At 34.2% G+C, this 20,639-nt stretch overlaps 1 protein-coding gene across 10 annotated transcripts in view; it reads left to right on the top strand.

Annotated features, from left to right (window-relative positions):
* The window catches only part of sd (TEA domain transcription factor 1 homolog scalloped), a 103,950-nt gene extending 86,290 nt beyond the window's left edge, over positions 1–17,660 (top strand). For 5 of the 10 annotated variants that reach the window (XM_077437434.1, XM_077437436.1, XM_077437435.1 and 2 more), the window contains 7 exons: positions 13,162–13,292; positions 14,352–14,392; positions 14,480–14,669; positions 14,902–14,964; positions 15,044–15,210; positions 15,285–15,519; positions 15,598–17,660. In XM_077437434.1, the coding sequence (XP_077293560.1) occupies positions 13,162–13,292; positions 14,352–14,392; positions 14,480–14,669; positions 14,902–14,964; positions 15,044–15,210; positions 15,285–15,519; positions 15,598–15,711 (941 nt within the window). In that variant the 3' untranslated portion in view covers positions 15,712–17,660. Of the gene's footprint in view, positions 1–13,161; positions 13,293–13,794; positions 13,903–14,351; positions 14,393–14,479; positions 14,670–14,901; positions 14,965–15,043; positions 15,211–15,284; positions 15,520–15,597 lie in introns of all 10 variants that reach the window. The other 5 variants (XM_077437439.1, XM_077437440.1, XM_077437438.1 and 2 more) reach the window with 2 other exon arrangements.
* The last annotated feature ends 2,979 nt before the right edge of the window (positions 17,661–20,639 follow it).

The raw sequence follows: 20,639 nt of genomic DNA, 5'->3' as shown, positions 1-20,639 counted from the left end.
ACCCACCCCACCCACTCGCCTCTCACCCCGTTTAATTAAAACACCCGTCCGTCCGACGGTCCCTCTCTCAATATACCGCCACTCTGTTCGTCCCGCAGAATTCGGCTTTCGTTTTTTTATCCTATGATCGATCCCTGTACATCGAACGATGCGTCAAAATGTGTGCACGTGTGCACTGGAACACCCCCACCCCAAATCAAAAAGCGCGGCACCCCACTCAGAATCGCGACATCTGCTCCGATTAGGGTTACGATTATCGTAGGAAATTTTCTAGCTATTCGTAATGTGATTTTTGATTGCATACTGAGTACTTATATAAAAGCGTATTTAAGTTGATTAATCGATCTTTTTCAAACTATATATGTATTACTACGTACCACAGAAAAAAGTTAAACAAGAATTTGATAAGTCAGTCGTATTCTGACATAATATTTGTATTCAATTTTGAAACTATGTATGTATGTACATACATCATTTTTTTTTTTTTTTTGGAGCTTCAATGTCTTTAGCATTAATTTTATTTTTTCGTCGCCTCTTTGTTGCATCGTTACTTAACTACCGATGGAGATCGTTAGTGATTACTTGAGCATTTTTTAATGAATGGTAGTATTTTTGCAATTTGAAAAATATGTGCATAAGTGAATATGAGCTAATAGACTGATCAGTGACCGATACTGAGTAAAATTGGGTGAAATCTTGGCGAAAGTTGGAATCGGTAACTGAAATAACATTCGGAACTGGAAGAAGAATCGGAATCGAAATCGAAATTTTAAATTAATCAATTATATAATTTCTTTTTTTGAAATCTCCATACTTGTCGATGCACTGGCTATATTCAAACATACCGTCCTTTTTTATATTACATAGTATATTATAATTTCAAATTTAAATTTAAGTTTAATGTAGCTTTGGGGCAACTTGTAATGGCACTATGGTAAAAATTTAAATTTTTAATAAAAAATATGGTATTCTAAAATGAACAATTTTCTCACGTAGTTGTATGATTAATAGAAGTCGATTTTTGATCAATTCGAGATGAAATAACAGAAAACAATAGTTTGTATCTCTGAAATCTACAAAAAACATATCTGGCGCGTAAATCGAAGTAAACTTGTAGGTTAACAAAAACTGAATTCTTTTATACGTACATTGGTACACCATATATGTATGTATAAAAGAGCTTTCCGAGTGATTGAAATAAGCAGAGCTCAGCGCATTGCATAAATGTTTGTCATGATGAAGCGACAAAGCTTGATGTCGATTATTCATATAAACCTACATAGTATGACAAACTATAATTTGAAATGTGACATCATTCAAACTGAAAAATGAATCTTTTCTGCCAACGTCAAATTCTGACATGACAGTACATCGAACAATTACCTCCGAGGGACTCGCGAACCACACTTTCGAAATCACTGTCCAGGTACAAACGACATATTGAATTTGCGTTTATAACGGTCGTTGTATGTGCGGTGTGGCGATATTGAAACTAAATTTGCATATCATTTATCACGGGGGTGCGCTCGCTGTTATCGCTCATAGACGCTAGGAAAGGGGGAGCCCTATCCGCTTCAACTTTACGTGGGTCTATGCAATTTTAAACCCTTTTTTATTATCATCTGTAATATATGTACGTTCGGAAATTGTCTTTGCGAATATTATTATTATGTACATATATTTACGGTTATTGCGGGTCATCTGTCTTTTTTGTGCGCTAATTTCGGTCCTCAATGTCTCCCCCCCCATGCCCTCTTGCCCATTTATAGGGTTTAATATATATTCACGAATTGCACTGTCATATTCAACCCGCATTCCTACCACACTAACCTAACGACTGCTATAAATCCCATCGTGTATTATATTAATACATCGTTTTTATATATATGTTCCTATGTAGTAATAACCGAATCCACTTTGCAATACATATGTACATACATACATACATACATATGCAAGTCTACTGAATAATACAGTTTGAATTCAAATGTGAATATATTATAATGTGCACCTGTAGCGAATGCATATCACCTTTGGTAATTATTGCATAGTGTGTATTTATTAGCACTAATTATGATTATCTTTCCTGAACAATGGGAACACCTTCGTTTTGTATTGTGCGCTGAAATGGTTCTTAGTTTAAGTACTCGGAACTAGATTGTTTGAGTCGAATTTCCAAATAGAAATGCACTGAGAGCGCTTTTCGCCATACTGTGAAGTTCAAAATCTAATTGAGACGAGTTCCAAACCTTGGCGAATTGTATGAAGTGTAAGCTAGATGAGGAAAACCACCAGTTATTAGCAAAGGCGGATCCGCCGGCTTCAATTGAACTTTGAACATAGTTATGCAAATAGTATTTATTGCCAATTTTTACACTTGGCACATTTTATGTATCTTTATGATGTGCATTTGAATCATCTTCAAGTGTGGACCTCTCACCTTTTGACATTATAATAGCATTCACATTATATTTTTTACCATCTGTCTAATGAAGTTTATAGAGATATAATGGATTTGTACATCATGTTGCTTGCAGGGCTGTGGAGTCGGGGTCCACTTTGTGGAGTCGTAGTTTTTTGGCCGGAGTGAGCGACTCCCACTTAATAGTGTATGTAAATTAGTAAAGTAAACGTTCAGGGCTCAAGGTTTGCGACAATGTATGCAGATGTGAGACGCAGAGTTTATGTCTTTGCTCCCTTTCATGTTTAGGTAAAATTGAGAAGAGAGCCGATGTTTGACAGATTTTTGTCACTTGTGATGCAGCCAGTTGTCGCATACCTAGAACTTTATTTTTGTATTCGAATCAAGACCTTTATTAACCCACCGTCAAAAAAAATGTATAATTTTTTCCATTGGGTTAATATTAAAATATTTATGTAGTACTAATACAGAGTCCCATATACATACATATGTAAATATATATGTAGTGAGCTAATATAAATCATTAACTTTTAATTTAAACCTTTTTTTATTCAATATTTTGTATTTTTTACAAGGTGTTTATTAGCTTCACTTCGTTAGTTCCATGAAATTCCTTACTGTCAAAAATTTTTCATCACATTTTGAACCACTTGCATTATTTAGATCGCTTTGATATTTTACTGACCTAATAGCTTATATTGAAGTTACTTATATCTCCAACATGAAGCTAGAGGAGATTAATCATTAACGAACTCATTAAAAATTACATCGGAATCTTGCGTCAGATCGAAGCGATGATAGCTACCTATCCAAACGCAGTTTTCTACCGCCCCTTCGCAACTTCGCAGGTTCAAAAAGTGGTAATTTGCTACTTTTTTCACTCTCATAAAATCTTAATATTAAAAGCTTTTCTACTTTCCCATGCACGTTTTTTTAAATTCACTAATAGATTAACAATTCCATGACATGTTCTGTTAATATTCGCCTTCCTTGTAGCTCAATCATTAACTGCATTTCTATACATTATATTTTCTTTATCAACACCGAATATACGAGTCGCTCTTGTTATACACCAAATTGATTGCATTTGCACCGCAGTTGTGTAAGTTTTGCAATCGCACCGGGGTGGGTCGCGCTATCACCTCGGGGTGTAAAGCTCAAGGGGTGGTGAAAAGCACCCAGTCGTCGGGGTATTGTTATTTGCCGACGAAAAGCATGACAAACGGCCACACCCGATGTAGACATATTTATATAATATTATGTTATATGCATATGTATGTGCAAATATGACACCACTTGAAACCGCTAATGTCGACGATCCTTATTTGCGAGGGTGCAACGGACGACACCCTATCTTCCGCTATTATCATCGTCGTCAATGCCGAATTTCGTTTGAAGAGCACGCGCATTCTATTTATTGTGCGAGGGCAAATAATACGCCCTCGAGGGGGGTTAATTGAATAAATTGGATCGTATCGCACGACTTTGAATTTATTTATTTATTAACTGTGAGTGTCCGATTTAGTGGGGATATAATTTTAGAATTATATTTTTTCCGAAATTAATTGGTAAAATTGTAAAATTGTAATTAATTCTTATTAATGGTAAAAACTCCTTCGAAATGTTGATAAGTATTCATATTGTATCACCACTCATTACAACGTGCATATTATCAGTCATACAAATTACGAGTATGTAGAGGAAATATGTAATATACATATAACACTATGGATCATTGATCAGTTGAATTCCTAATGTTCCACTAAATATGTAAATTTAAAATATCAGATAAATTTTCTTATTGACTGTCTTCTATTTCTATTGTATATTCCGAATTTATTAATAATATGAAATGCAAATCTTATATGTATATAGTACAATATCATTCACATCACTGCAAGCTGAAGTACCCGATGTGAAGGTTTCCTCACAATTAATTGCTACATGAGCATTTAAATTGAGCAGTTTTGTCAATTCAGAATTATACATATAATAGCAACATGCTGATTTAGTTGCTTGTGAATACGAACTTCTTATTTTAGCCCAACCATATGAATCTAGTTTAAGTAAACAAAAGTATTGTTGAAATCCTAAACCAGCTAATCTTGTATAATTCTACATATTTATATCAGGATGAAAACCTCTTCAATATGCTTCCATTCTTCTCTGTTTTGGTCAACTCTCATCCATCTGATTCCACTCTTTTTTTTTTAATTTCATCCACCCATCTTCCCTGCCCCCTTCCTTGCACTAAGTTAGTTAAGTGACCCGCTCATTGCCAGTTTAATCTCTCAACTCTCTCAATTATGTATATCAACCATATTTATCAGTGTACTTCTAACCCATGTATTTCGTTTTCTATCTCTCGTCGTTATGCCAAGCATACAGCGTTCCATACTACTCTGAGTGCACTTGACCTTATGCAGCCCTCTGGCGTTCAATGCCCAAATTAATTATATATTTATCATCTTTATTGAAAACTAGACTAACATCCCCTACTACTCTTTGGAATGGATTTCGGAGACCTTGTAAAAAGTCATTTAGGGGGGTAATTCCCAAACTTTTGACATTTCGATATCATGTGACCGCAACACTGCATCCTGCTTGCACACCTGCAATTGTTTACGAGCATAACTGCAACTGTTTACGAGCATAACGCAATCTGTATATGTAATTGCGTAAAGCAAGTAGGATGTAAGATGAAAGTGCAGACACACAAAGAGGTACGCGGCACGTTTTTTTTTTCTAAATAGTTTTGAACATGTTAAAAAAACGCTTGCACGCCTGATCCTCGCCAAAAATCGGTAAACCGTTCGTTGCCATGAAAATCGCGAATACGGAATATCTGGCACTCGAGTTCCTGTTTGTATGATAGTTCGCGTGGGTAGCTTTCGATAGATGAAATTTTCGCGTGCCAGATGTTCCGTGATCGAGATTTTAGTGTTGTGTGCGATATCGCTTTGTACGGAATAATCACCAAACCGGCACCCAGGCCAAATATCACCACTGGAGTGTTTTCGGTGATATTTTATCCTTGTATTGACAGTGATCGATAACGGTGTTTGCCATATTTGAAGAAATGTAGAAGAGACTTTTCGAAATAATAAGATCTTGCGAATTGACAATGACCTGAAGAAATGCCCTTCCCAGCTTGATACCGGCATACGGTTTACGTTTTGCACCTTAAAAGTCCTATCAGTCTTAATCGAACATACATTAATATATGGAACACTATGTATTATGTACATATGTATGTTGCAAATAAGTCATACTCTCCATAATCAACTCTTCTGGGTCTTCCCAACATTCTACGTATAAATGAGGAGTAGTATTCAGTGCAGATAAAGTGAAGATAATTCAGTATATGTACCTCTATAGTTAGACTACTAGCATTTTCTTCAATAAATTTTGAAATTGATTTTCAATCTTCACTATGTAGTACACGAACCTTGGTTGAAGTTAAACACCGCACTCTGTACATGGCGTATCAGCGAACGCAAGTTTAACCCTTTCCGCTCTCTCTTTCTCTCTCTCTCTCGTAAAGTTCATCCGAAGATTTCAAACTCGAACTGGCCGTCGGCGGCGAGCTGGAATAAAGTGCGATGATAAACGCGCAAAGTTCAACACCGTCAAGTATTGACATTAATGAAGGTACGAACCGAAAACTATGTAACAAGTGGCCCGCGAAGAGGGGTATCCGTAGGGAGGAAGCGAGGGGTGTAGGCGACAGGGAAGAAAGGGTTAACACACACCTACATTCCTTCCGTTGTGTGACCTCCTTGTTAAAGGAGACTTCAAAGCGCAAGATCAATCCGTAGTCTTCCGAGGATTGACAACCCTTTGTGGCGTTTGAAATTTATTAAACATGATCGATTTTACGTACCTACGTCTTCCACCCGGAGATTCTTCATGTGTGACGTCGGTGTTGTGTTGCTGGGTATCGTGTGTGGATTGTTCATCAATTATGGTCGTGTTTCACGTCATTTGCAAAAAAGTTGTGATCGCGTTACAGTTTCTTGGCAGATTCATAGTGGAAATCGCGGAAGAGAAACTCGATACTGTATTATTAAAGTAATTAACTTGATTTATTAATTTTAATCAAATTTAACATACATACATCTGTATTGTGTGTGTATCAAACAGGATGTGCAATTTGTCGATGTGACATTGAAATTTAATTACCTATCTATTTTATAAAAGCTTTTTCCATAAAAATTTGCCGATACTTATTTCAAATATTTGTAATATTTTTAATTGAAATGTGTCATTTTCTATTAACGCTCACGCATGACGCACTTATGTAGGTACATATAAATAAAATTATAATATAATGTGTTGAAAATATCGCTATTGTATGTAGTGTAGTATATAAAATATATTATAAAAAAAAATTGTTTTGTTTTTATGATACATATGTACATTGATTGTATTATATATACCTACATATGTATTATAGTACAGAGACATCTTTCCAGATCACAAGTTATTAAAACCAAAATGAATTTCATCAATTTTCCTGTAAATTCAATAACTCAGAATTCTTATATGTACATGTACATAGAAAATAATATTAAATGCATATTCAAATGACCATTTTTTTAAGTTTTTAAAAAATAATGACTTCTTTTGTTTTCATTTTATAATAACAATTTTGCACTCGTGTAATTTATTTTCGTACTTTCTGAATGATCAAGTTATTTCGTTTCGATTATAAAGTTACAGTTCTTAAAATTTACTCATTACATACAACTTTGGGTTGGAATCATACATTCACTCGACTATGTATGTATGTACTCTTAAATGGAATTGGTTCTTATGCCGATTACTACCAATATGTAGTTTTACGTCAAAAGTCTTAGACCAATGGCTTTTAAACACAGTATGTACGTGAACTGGTGCCAGTTAGCAGAGATTTTAACCGGATCGCAAAAAAATTCTACTGAACTTTGAAGAATGACGTAGTGAAGATCATAAATGAAATTTGCATTTGAGGTACATATAAGACTTCAGAGTATTCATGGCTTACTGTGAGAGTATGGATTCGCAACACCGACATCTCTATGCAGAAATGAGGTAGGCTATTGAGGAGAAAAATTCTTTCACGCCTCGTCGAACTGTGGAAAGAAGTAAAGCAGTTACCGCGGGAGCGAAGCTCTGCCTTTGTTTGGTGTGGAATGAATGAATAAACTTTAGTATATAGTGGACATATTTAGCTTTTCAAAGAACTTCATATTTATCTTCAGATATTTTGCATAAACATTTTTATACACTGAGAAATAAGATGAACGCGTTAAAAAAAGACGTCTCTTTTGAAATTTTCATGTACATGTATGTAGATATAAGAAAAATATATGGAAATGTTTCCTCTTCTGCATGATTTGTTTTGCTCTTTTAGGAGGTTATTCGACCATTGGACTACAAGCTACGAAAGGCTACTTAGGCTACGAAATTTTTCGTAGCGACTGATTTATCGAGCTACAACTTTTCCAAATTCGTTTCTGAAAATCTTTGGTCGAACAAAAAATAATGTCGAATACAATTTTTCGACAAAACTTTCGAGCGACCATCATAAAGTTAAAACATTCGTTCCATTATTAAATTACATTTTGAGTCCTTAGTAAATAAAATTATCTGATGTATCTAGTTTTTACTATGTTCCTATTTTTTGTTTTTGTTTTATTATATGATTATATTTTTCATAAATAAATTTATATTTATAATATTACGGATAGGGCTTCCAAATATTCGAATATTGAATATCGAATAGTAGCTTTAAATTTTTATATTAAGTTTTTGAACGGTAAAGATATTATTATATTTTAAAAGAACCCTAATCTGGAACATCGCATAGAATCAAATGTGCTATAGATTGAAAATAAAAAAAAATAAATTCGTGTAAAAAGTAATCGAATACACATTCCTATTAGTGCTAACTATAACACCTATGTTGTTATTTTTTTAAATAATTGAATAAGAAATTATATAACAGGTACGATTTACATGGCCACAAAGAATACATACATGGATCGAAAAGTAACAAATATTTATCATTAATTAAATACATGTATTTTTATGTAGAACTAGTTGAACACGGCATGCGTTGTAATGCCACAATTACGCATGCAATTCCCGTTCCCGTTTTTGAGTGATTTTTTTCCCCGTTCGCGTTCTTGTTCCCATTTGTCGGAAAAACGCAGGCGGCGAACACATTTAACGTCTCTTCAAAACCGTGTCGTCATAAACCAACTGGTAACGTGGTTACCAACGAACACATTTCCTTGACTACACAATGGCGCTTCAAACTTCCGCGTCGGTAAAATAATTACGAATATTATTATTAAGAGATTTTTTCCCGTTTTTTTCACAGTAAGCTTCCCGGACATGCATACAACAAATCCTGAAAGTTCCATCGTAATCGGTTAAGTGGTTTAGGAGTCTATACGAGACAGGTAGACAGACAGACATACAGAACTTCAATTTTATATACATAAAAACCAGCAGCATAGCTCGGACGTTAAGCTTCTGCTTACCGTCAAGAAGGTGCCGGGTTCTATCCCTGAATGAAAATGAACTTTTCAGAGTATGCTGTTGGTCAGACCTGGATTTGTGACTCCAGGTTGATCGTTTCCTATCAGAGTTTGCCAATTTTCTCTGATTTCAATGTTGAAACGGTTCCCGGAAAAAACAAATTGGCTAAAAATCCTTCCTACCTACTATGTCACCACTATTTGAAATTTGATGGATGTACAATAAAAATTTATGTACAATTCATAGATGTCTCGTTAATTTGCGAGTTTTTTCAGTGTCTCGCAATTCAACGACTTATAATAAAAAATGTTGCATTTGTATTTGTAATTGGCCAGGAAGGCGCATTGGGATTTACCTGTAAGGCCTTCCTGGTATATATGTAAAATAAAAAATAAAAAATAAAAAATAAAAAATATATAGATTTGAATAAAAAAAATATATATATCGAATCGTCGTCATAGAAACTTTGATTTGTTTTCGACGTTACCAACCAACATTACATACATATATACTTACAAAGTATCTTTCGAAATTATATATTAGATTAGTATGTATCTGCTATTGAGTATATGTATTAAAATTACTGTTAACTAAAATAAATACTTGTTTTCCCCAAGCAAGACATTATTCGGTAAAATCGTAATTACGAATATTATTATTAAGAGGTTTTTTTTCACAGTAAGCTTCCCGGACAAGCATACAACAAATCTTAAAAGTTCCATCGTAATCGGTTGAGTGGCTTAGGAGCCTATGTGAGACAAGCAGACAAACGTACAGCAATTCAATTTTATATACATATGTATATAGATAAATATAAAATATCAATATCGGTCAGTTGGATGTCCCGATACAGGGCCCCTCGAGTAGTCCGGGCCGTTGAACTTTACCCCGGCTTCCTCCCTCCCCCTCTTGTCGGCCCTGATTGTATGTATGTACATATCTACGAAATATGTCACAGATTGGCAGGTGTGAAATGGTTGAAAAGCACTGACTTAAAGCTGAATCCGTGGGAACGATCAAGGTGTAGTTCCACTGATATAGTCTTCATAGTGAGCGATAAATCGCTGTGCAAAATAAAAACGGCGAAGTGCGATTAATTTGTCAATGTGCAATTTAGAGCAGATCGGCTCTCAAGTTCGTTGGAAATAATTAGTCGGGTAAATGGCGACGTGCCGCCGTTTATGCCCCTCCCCCCCCCCCTTAATGCGTTGTTTACTGAATTGATTGTCCCGAAGATATTGTCACGCCCGCAATTTCGAAGACGAATGTGGGGCGGCGCGAGTGTCCGGCGGCGCCGCCGCTACCGTCGCCGACGACGACCCTCCCCCTCCTCCCATCTCACCCTCCATCCCGTCGGTGGAGAAAGGGGGTGCCGGGTTTTCCCCCAGCCCCCCCCGGCAGGGTTAGGAGGGGGCGCTCCGGGGCCGAAACTATGCGAAGAATGCGCAATTAGTGAGCGAGCGCGCGCGCGTACCCGGCGAAACGTACAAGAAAATATAAAGAAGGGCGGGCAAGGCTCTCCGGCGCTCTGCGGCAAGCGGGAGCCCCCGAGGGCGGATGCCCCCCGGACATACGTCCCCCACCGCCTCGTCAGGGCGGAGACCCGACCACTGGATATTTTCTTACAATTAATCATATTCAAAATATTAATATTCGCTCGTAAGTCAGGTGTGCCACACGTATCCTATTCATGACCATTTTTTTTTTTTTCTAAAAAGGTCCAATTCATACATACGAGTAATAATTATGACATTTCAATTTGCAATTAAGTACATATGTATATATCATAATTTTCATACTCATCATCCACTGCTGGATGAAGGCCTCTCCAACACTTCTATCTTTTGCGCAACTCTCATCCATCTCACCACACACATTTTCCTAATGTCGTCTACCCATCTTTCCTGCGGTCTTCCTTTTACCCTTTTGCATTCCTTCGGGTACCATTCTAGCACTTCTTTTGTCCGCCTTTCGTCTATTCTTCTAGCCACGTGGCCTGCACATTGCCATTTTAATCTCTTCACTCTATCCACTATGTCCACTAACTACCCTTGTCATACTTCTCACCCACGTGTTCCGCTTCCTGTCTTTCTTCGTTATGCCGAGCATACAGCGTTCCTTACTTCTTTTAGTGCATTGGACATTACTGGCAAAACGCATTGATCGAAGATCTTTTAGCTATTCAACAGTGTACTTAACTGTACTTTCTGATTTTAAAATCCCGGTGGTTATTAAAAATCAATGACTTTTACATGGACAACTATGTATGTATTTTAAGAAACATTTTCGTTTTCAGATTCAATCATTTTTATTTAAATTTTTGCTATGAATGAATGTAAAACAATGACAGACATCATAAATCTTTGTTTATTTGGTTCCGCGATTAATGAATCTTTGAGAGTGGTTCGATTGAGGTAGATAATATGTATGGTATGGATAGATATTAAAAGCACTATTACATGGTGTTCTTTTCCGTACTGATAATTTGCTAATTCCGTAAATTCCGTAGTAATAATTTAATTTAAATTTGCTAAACTACTGAGTTTGAATCGAGACTGATAATTTCAGTTTCAAAGTCGATAGTTATATGGTTAAGAAATATTTCAATAGCTCAGTCAACATTTGCTAATTTTATCTGCCTTACATAATTGCTAAGTCTGTTCTATACAAATTTTCCACAATTGAAATTCTCAATATATAGATAAAACGTTTACCATTACTGTTTTTCATCCCCTCATGATATGTATGTGTGTATTAAGTCACAGAGTAGCTCACTACTTAAGCCATTGTTTACCAGTAAATGTCGGTAAACAATGGCGTCTGGCCGGAATAAAGTAATTATTCGATTTATAAACGATGATGTCGAGATCTGGATGGTTATTAATTCTAGACCGACCGTCTCGCGTTAGAGTTCGTCATTTTATCTGACTTAATTGTTGTCACGGATCTAATAAAATTGGAATTCCCCTCCGTTTCTCGCAAATTTGTCGCAAATCCGAATTTGTTGATTGTTAAATATACCCACATTGTAGCATGTGTTTGGTATTTACATATGTACAAATTTGGCCATAGGTATCGCTTTGGGACAACATATCATGGCATTTATAATAAAAATGAAATGTTATGTATGTACATATGTGATTGTTTCTCATTGAAATATCGAATGGTTCAAACCCCATTGGCATTTGTATAAAAATCTTGTACATATATTTTATATTTTGAAGATGAATATATATTAAAAATATATAAAATAGGGCTAGTATTTTATGTTAGATAAACTTTTTCGAATTTTTCAACCCCCTTGTAGTTTGGAGAGGGCAGCCCTGTCGGGGCGGTTTCCTCTCCCTGAACCCCCCTTTCCCCCCGTACGGCTCTATCCGTAGTAAATACGTCACCAGTTTTGTTCGGGAAGTAACTTTAAAGATAACAATGCCCTGACAATATCATGCTCTTAATCATACCTATTCACTCGAAGAATTTTGGAGCTCGGGCGCGCTCGCGTAGGCGGGCTTTTGATACGCCCGATTTGTTCCGTTTCTTCAGAGACTTTTGTCTTTATTTATTTTCGATATAACCAACTCGGGCGGCACACTTTCTTTTTCTTGCCACCCCGCTACAGAGAAACATAGACATATAGGTATCCACTCAATCAATCGTTCGGCTAACGATGTCGCCTTCAAACCGCAAACTTTTACTTTCAACATCTGATAGGTTTCCGAGCCGATATTAAACCACGTTTGATTTCGTCGATGATCGGTCAATAAATAATCGAAAGCTATGTAAGTATGCGAGAGGAGGAGAATGGATGGGGGGTGGTTGTTGAAAATCTGGGCGACCAAGTGGTGGCCTCGACCAAATAATGACTCAAGTTTGCGCGATACTCCATTCACCCCCTATTCGTCCTCTCTCATCCTCCTCGCCCCCGCCCGGCTTGATGAAAAGTACCAACTTTTCGTTTATGTTATACTTGAAACTTCGCAAGAGTTATATGGAGTCTGCTCGGTGTTTGTCTAACTTCGAGATTAAAATTTAGAGAGAGCCGAAATTAATTAGAATACGCCACTTGTGCCCGAGCTCCACTCCCGGTGCACGCCCACCGTTTATCATTTAGATTTATTTTCGAAAACGATGTACACACATACACAATACATTTTAAAAAATATGTCTTAATTACGTAATGAAAATTAACAACTTTTATTTTCACTTTTCAGGAAGGAACGAGCTTATCGCCAGATATATCAAATTAAGAACGGGGAAGACGCGGACAAGAAAACAGGTGTCATCTCACATACAAGTACTTGCGAGACGAAAACTTAGAGAAATACAGGCCAAACTGAAAGTGGTATGTAGTCGAACATCTCATTTTTCATAATATAATACTTGAAAGGGTGGCCAAACTTTGAACCTCCATAAAACACACTGAGTGGTACGGAACGACATGTCCTTGGCTCCCCGCTGTGACAGTGGGTGCTCCCCAACTCGAATTCGGGTGTAGTTGCACGTCCAGAATGCATACGTTTCTCCTACATTTCTTCAAATATGGGATTCACCGTTAAAATATCACCGAAAACACTCCAGGGGGTGATTTTTGGGACTGTGTACCAGGTATATGGTGCTGCGTTTTTTTCGCATGTTTAAAAGGATCTAAAAAAACACGTACCACTCAGTGTGTTTTCGCCCTAAGTGCATTGTATTCACAAATTGTTAAAATAGTTGACGATCGGTTGAAGTTTAACCACCCTTAAATGTAATAGTATTATATATGCAGCTAGGTGGAAAAAATTCGATTAAAAAGTTAGATATGAATAGGATATGGTTTTTGTTTAAACGACTGATGTATTTAGGATGGTGGTATGTTGAAGGAGAAGGCAATGCAGAGTATGTCTTCGCTGTCTAGTGCTCAGATAGTAGCGGGTCTTCCGGCCCCCTATCATCCGGCGGTAAGCCATCTCGTGCGTGGCCTTTTATCTCATTACAGTTTTACAGTGGATCGTTTCAGTTTTGCTTTTGAATATTATTAATCAAAAACGAATTTTTTATGTGTATTTTTATGTAATACATGGTCGCTGCTTCAAAATTGTATAGTAATTGAATTTTACAACATAGAGCAGATTTTTCAGTGTTAGCTTACAATACAAATATTAACAGAATAATGTATTATAGTTATGTAGATGTATTTTTTATGTGCTATTACACTTCTTAACATATTGTTATATTCAATTGAAAAGTTTTATTTTTGTAACACTATTAATATACACACATACATACATGTACGCTTACTTACAATTTGTTAACTATTTTGCTTTATAATATTTTTATTTGTTGTATTTTTATTATTAATATTATTATTATTAATAATCATCTATAAACTGGAATTAATTTGTTTTATTTTCATTTGCAGCAATTCTGGCAACCGGGCTTACAACCTGGAACATCTCAAGAGTGAGTTTCATGTTATATTTCGTATTTGTAATACCAATCAAGAATTATTTGTTTTTATATATGTACTTATTTTTGTTTTATTTTCAGTGTTAAGCCATTCCCTCAAGGTCCGTATACAGCAGCAGTTGGAAAAGGTGTTGGAAGTGTGGCTAGTGCGTTAGGTGGCACTGAAGTAGCACCACAACCTCCTTGGGAAGGTCGGGCTATCGCCACACATAAATTACGTCTTGTTGAGTTTTCTGCTTTTATGGAACAACAGCGTGGTGATCCTGAAACGGTTGGTTTACCTATATATAATATTTCACTGATAACTTAATTATTGTGTAATAGTAAGGATTTCATTTGTAATATATCTGCTTAAAGATAGCTAATCTAATAGTAAACACTATTTTTTTATTAAATTTATTTGAATATTTAACGACAGCCAATAAGAAACGAATACACACACACACACAACGAACGGTTTGTTTTACATATGAGATTAATTTAATTTACTTGTTTATTTTCAGTACCACAAACATTTATTTGTCCACATAGGAGGTTCAGCAACATATTCAGATCCTTTATTAGAAGTAAGTATTTCACATTAATATTGCGGTAATTTTCTGATTGAAGGTTTTGCTATAACAATTGGTATTTTATAATTTTTAGTCCGTCGATGTAAGACAAATATATGATAAGTTCCCCGAGAAGAAGGGTGGTTTGAAAGAACTATACGATAAGGGACCACAAAGTGCATTCTTCCTGGTCAAATTTTGGGCAGACCTTAACACGAATATCCAAGATGAGTCTGGGTCATTCTACGGTGTGACCAGCCAGTAAGTGCAAAAAATAAATTTAACACGTTTTATCGTTCTTGTATAAAATTTAATACTTTACTCATTATTTTCAGATATGAGAGCAATGAAAACATGACTATAATTTGTAGCACGAAAGTGTGTTCGTTTGGTAAACAAGTAGTGGAAAAAGTTGAAACAGAGTATGCGCGGTTTGAAGGTGGCCGTTTTGTGTATCGTATTCACAGATCACCTATGTGCGAATACATGATCAATTTTATACATAAACTTAAACATCTACCTGAAAAATACATGATGAATAGTGTACTTGAAAATTTCACAATATTGCAGGTAATTATTCTAATGGTATTTTCGATTGACTTAATTTTATTTGTGTTTGATGTTTATTAAAAATTGTTTTTTTTTTAGGTGGTTTCAAACCGAGATACCCAAGAGACTTTGATATGTGCAGCATATGTGTTTGAAGTGTCAAACAGTGAACACGGAGCGCAACATCATATCTATAGACTTGTAAAAGACTAGGAGGCCACCCTAAAATACAAAATGAAACAATACTCTATTCAAGGAAGCTTCTATCAAAAAAAACACACAGTGCCTCTAGCATTATGTTACGTTAACATTTATTAGTTGACTAGCTTAGACTAGGACTGACTTGTTGGTACTATAAAATTCTCTTAAGAAATTACCTATCCCAAAAATGATGTACTTATATGACTGCCTGAAATTCTTTTTGTTTCTTTTTCAACATCAATACCGAAGTGTATTTAAAAGTACACTTTTTGTAATAAAGAGACAATAATCAATGTATATATAGTTGACAAAATCTTCATAATCGATCGACCAATGTTAAAATTAAATATAAATATTTTCAAATGAACAATTCATTATTTTTTCAAAAGTATCTCTCGAATAATCAAAATGACTACTTTTTTAATGAAAAAGTTCATATTGGAGTTTTGTAAATTTTGCTTTGGATTTCAGGCAGATTAACATGGGATACATGTGCCGGTTTAAGGTAAATGACAAATAGTTTAAAAATAATATACCACAATTGTAAATACATTCAGCATTGAATAGTTGCATAATAAATTTAATAAATAATGATAATTTTTTAAACAGGTTTAACATGCAGAATCAGTTTTCATACATTGTGACGTTAGAAAATCCCTTTTGTATTTAATTTTTTGCATTGCCAATTATTGTTTTTTTTTTTGTATTTTTAAGTATAATAAGCTTAAATGGTGAACTTAATGAGTTTGTCGTTTTAATTTATGTGATGATATATCAATTTTATATTTTTAGTGTATATCATGGTTAAACGTTAGAAAATTTTTGTTTTAAGATTTTGATTTTAGACACGCAGTATTGCAGGAACACCTGTTGCTGGTATTATAGTGTTCCTGCCTAACGGAGCTACTTGTAATAGGCAGCATTTGACATTCGTCTACACACGTATCTCCAGTACAAAAACTTTTTTGTATAATGCTATTTTTTATTAAGCAAAGTGGCAATGTTTTGATCTCTTTTTTAGTCAAATATTTTTAGGTTTCCTTAAAATATTTTGATTGTGTTTTTTTTTTTCATAAATGTTTGCAGTGGTAGCTTATCGTTTCAATATTTTATATGTACGTGTAGTTATAGTAATAAATGAAATTATTTTTATTTAAAAGCAAAAGAAACGCATCATTTTTGATATAAAAAATAAAAATATGAAGGTTATAATATTGAAATTGTTTTACTTAAAATTTACACTGGTTCATTGTAATAGTTATGATTTTTAAAAATAATAAAAATAGAAAATTCAGTATATTTTTGTCTTCTGTGAAGATTTTAAAATAAGATTTCTGGTGACTGTCTATTATCCCTGTATCGATTCATCTAAAAGTGTTTTTTATTTTTATTTACTTCTTGTAACGAAATTTTTTACATTTGTAAATTATTAATTAAAAGATAATATTTACATTAGAATTGCCGAGATTGACTTATTGCATTCAAATTAATGCAAATGTAATTATTTTCAATTTGTAACTGTTGCATATGATTATATTGACAATTTTTTATGTTCCGTTTCCGATTTTCACCACTACGACACGGTTGGTCCCCAAAATTCACTTGCACGCAATAAAACAGTTAAAAACAAATAAAATTGAATTAAGTTCATGTTAAACAATCGTCAAATGATATTATTTTGCTTTATATTGTATGAGATATTCACACACATTTTTATTTATATTATATAATATATTTCGACCAGTGTCAATAAAAGAAATTATTTGTAAATATCTATTTTTACTATGGCTGCTTTCTTGAATGAATAGACGGTCTATCACTAAAAAAATATATTTCATATCGGGAAACTGCCATATCAGATGAGAAATATTATTATTTTCATTTAAAAAAATGTACAGTATTTGAGATCATATATGTTTAAAAATTTGTATGAAAATTGAAATTATAATTGATATTATTATAATAACATTCGTTTCTTTTTATTTACACATTCCCACAGTCTAAATAAATCCATCAATATATTACAAATTTTATTACTGTCTAATAGTATAAAGTGTAGAAAAAGATGGGAGTCATATGGCGCTAAATCAAAACTTTTTCAAACGTTCTACATAATGCTTTTTAAGCAAATATTCAATTGACAGGATTAATGATCTTGAAAACCTAGGAGTCAATATCAAAGACCTGCACTGCAAAAGATTAATATACCAGGCAATTGTGAAGCCAATGTGGACAAATGGCATACAACTGTGGGGGTGCAGTAAGCCATCCAACATCGAATATTTGCAAAGATGTCAAAACCAGTTTCTGAGGATCATCGCTTTGTCACAAACGAAAAGATCCACAAAGACCTCAAAATCCAAACCGTAAGAGTTATCCGAGAATGCGCCGGGAGGCCCGAGTTGAGACTGCACCGTCACCCTAACATAGAAGCTTTGCAGTTACTGATCACAGCTCACCAGCAGAGGCGTTTAAATTAAAAAAAGCCTCACGAATTGTTGGTCTGAATGTGAGAGATTCAGAAGCCCAATTCACATTTATGGGGGACGGAGCGGTGATTCCGTAGTGCCCGTACATGACCTGAAGAACAACGATATTACTGGTGATATATGTAGTTACTTTTTATTTATACCTATTTCATTACCAATACTTCAATAAATTGGGTTACATGTCAATTTTAAGTATTTCTTTTTAATTCCTTTAATCTTTTATATGCTGAAAATCGCTAATAATTTTATTAGTCGGCAAGAAAAGTCCATCTTACTAAAATCGGTCAAGTCGGAGTTGGATTCAGAGTCGAATCATAAAATAAAGCCGGAGTTGGAGTCTGTAAATTTTAATCCGACTCTACAGCCCTGGATATACATAAGTGATTAAATGACATCTATATCAGCTCGAATATTGTTCTGTAGTTAATTGGTGTATTTAAATTACTTTCTAAAGAAACTAATCCAAAGGACCTACCCCAATTTGCACCCATCTAAGTAACCCTGGGACTAAGCCTAGAAATGTTCGTCTGCTCCCACTTGAGCACCGACTGGTAATACATATAATTTGAAAATGATTGTGTTTGAATTGTACATAGGTGTTTAGTTAACCTCTAATTACAAAATCGATTTTGTATGATTGCACGAAATTATGCAAAAATGGTAACAAACAACCACATTATAATAGAAAGTTGTTAGTTCGCCATACTATCGACATGGCGTGATGTTGATTTCTAAAATTTACGTTTCCAAAATGAATTTAAAAAAAAAATCACATTATGTATCTATATTACATCTATCTTATAATATTTGTTAATTCACAGGTTGCATTTTGGTGAGCTGCCAACTACTTTCGATTAATTAAGCCAATTCGACTGGCATATGAAACAGTATTATCATCGGAGACGTCATTAATCACCTGTCAATCAGAAAAAAATCCGAATGTGAAATTCGTTATGTAACACGTAGTAATAATGCCCTTGATGCAACTGTTATGCAATTACAAATAAGTGCAAATATGTACATACGTGACTTTGACACTGTGAATATGATATTCACTCCTTCGAAAATGACTGATCTGATTTATGTAGCTGTAATTGGATTTTCATTCAATTTGCATTTTTTAATTACTTTTATTGCTAATTTTGATATATAGTGTGTTAATTGAATCAATTACAATATGAAGAAGATAATCGTAAAATATGATTTACAGTATCATTTACTTCTTAATAGATCTTAATAATGTATTCAAAATTATATATGTAGATTAAGATAATGCTAATTGTAGTGAATTATTCGGCAGCAAAGCAATTTTAAGATACATATACATATTATTATTGTTTTCATCCAACTTTGAAGTAATTATGATGAATCATTATTTTGATAAGTGAATAGTTTCAATTATTTCACACTCGATTTAGTCATTTAACTGTCATCAAATCATCTCACCTTTGAAAAAAAACAAAAATAGCTTTTCTTTACAAGCTTATTATTATATATACAAATCATAAATGTCAAGGTTTAGGTCACTGACATTGAAAATTCTCACGTATTGCTTCTTTTGCCCAAGATTTAACCTTATTTATTGTCCATGTGTTGGAACAGGTATGTCTAGCATGTATTGTTATCGAATTTGATAGAACCGGTTATTTTTGTCGCTTAGTGGAATCAAATTTTTTAATAAGTTATTATATGAATCAGAAGGCTTAAAATAATCGTTAGAACTTCCATTTTAATTTTTTTGAGTCAGTCGATAAGTTTAAAAGTTTGTTCAACTTAGTCATTTACAAAAGATTTTATAATGTTTTTGAAATTTTCCATAATTTGAAAGGTGTTTTCGAAAATGTCTTCGATTTATGAGAAAACCAATTCTTGTAAATGGGGTGAAATATGAACTTTCCCAAATAATGCATGATAGCTCGAGAAAAAAATGTATAATAGAATATATATGTTTTTGACTTTTGAAATAAAGTAAGTACTTATTTTAAAGTAATAAAAATAACATCCTTCTGTTGATTCAAATACTCACTTTTGGCATAGCAATACTATATTTTGAGTTAAAGACTGCAAAAGCCAAAAATCTGTAAGAATTTCGCATTTATTTAAACGCTTACATCGCACAAACGAGAGGACACCAACAGAACCCATTAAATCTTTAATATCATTTAATTTATAATCAATCTTGACTAGTCTTGATTAGCAATAAACGTAATTTTTTGTTGCTCAGTGTAATACTCATTACTGGAATTAAAGAAATATTGACTTCCTTCGGGCGTTTTAAAATATTCTTTCTAGGTCATTATTACTGTCGATCGATTTTGATTGATGTCTATGTGCTAATTTCGTCTGCCGAGATTCTTTCGCCGGATTTCGCTTCCACGACGACTCATTATAATAGAGAGGATTTTACCACTTCGATAATGTACATATTCAGATATGCTAAGAACACTCAGT

This window comes from Arctopsyche grandis, chromosome 9, assembly GCF_051622035.1.
Source record: "Arctopsyche grandis isolate Sample6627 chromosome 9, ASM5162203v2, whole genome shotgun sequence".
NCBI lineage: Eukaryota > Metazoa > Arthropoda > Insecta > Trichoptera > Hydropsychidae > Arctopsyche > Arctopsyche grandis.
Note: the sequence above shows the minus strand (reverse complement) of the source record. Positions and strands in the feature narration are given on the sequence as shown.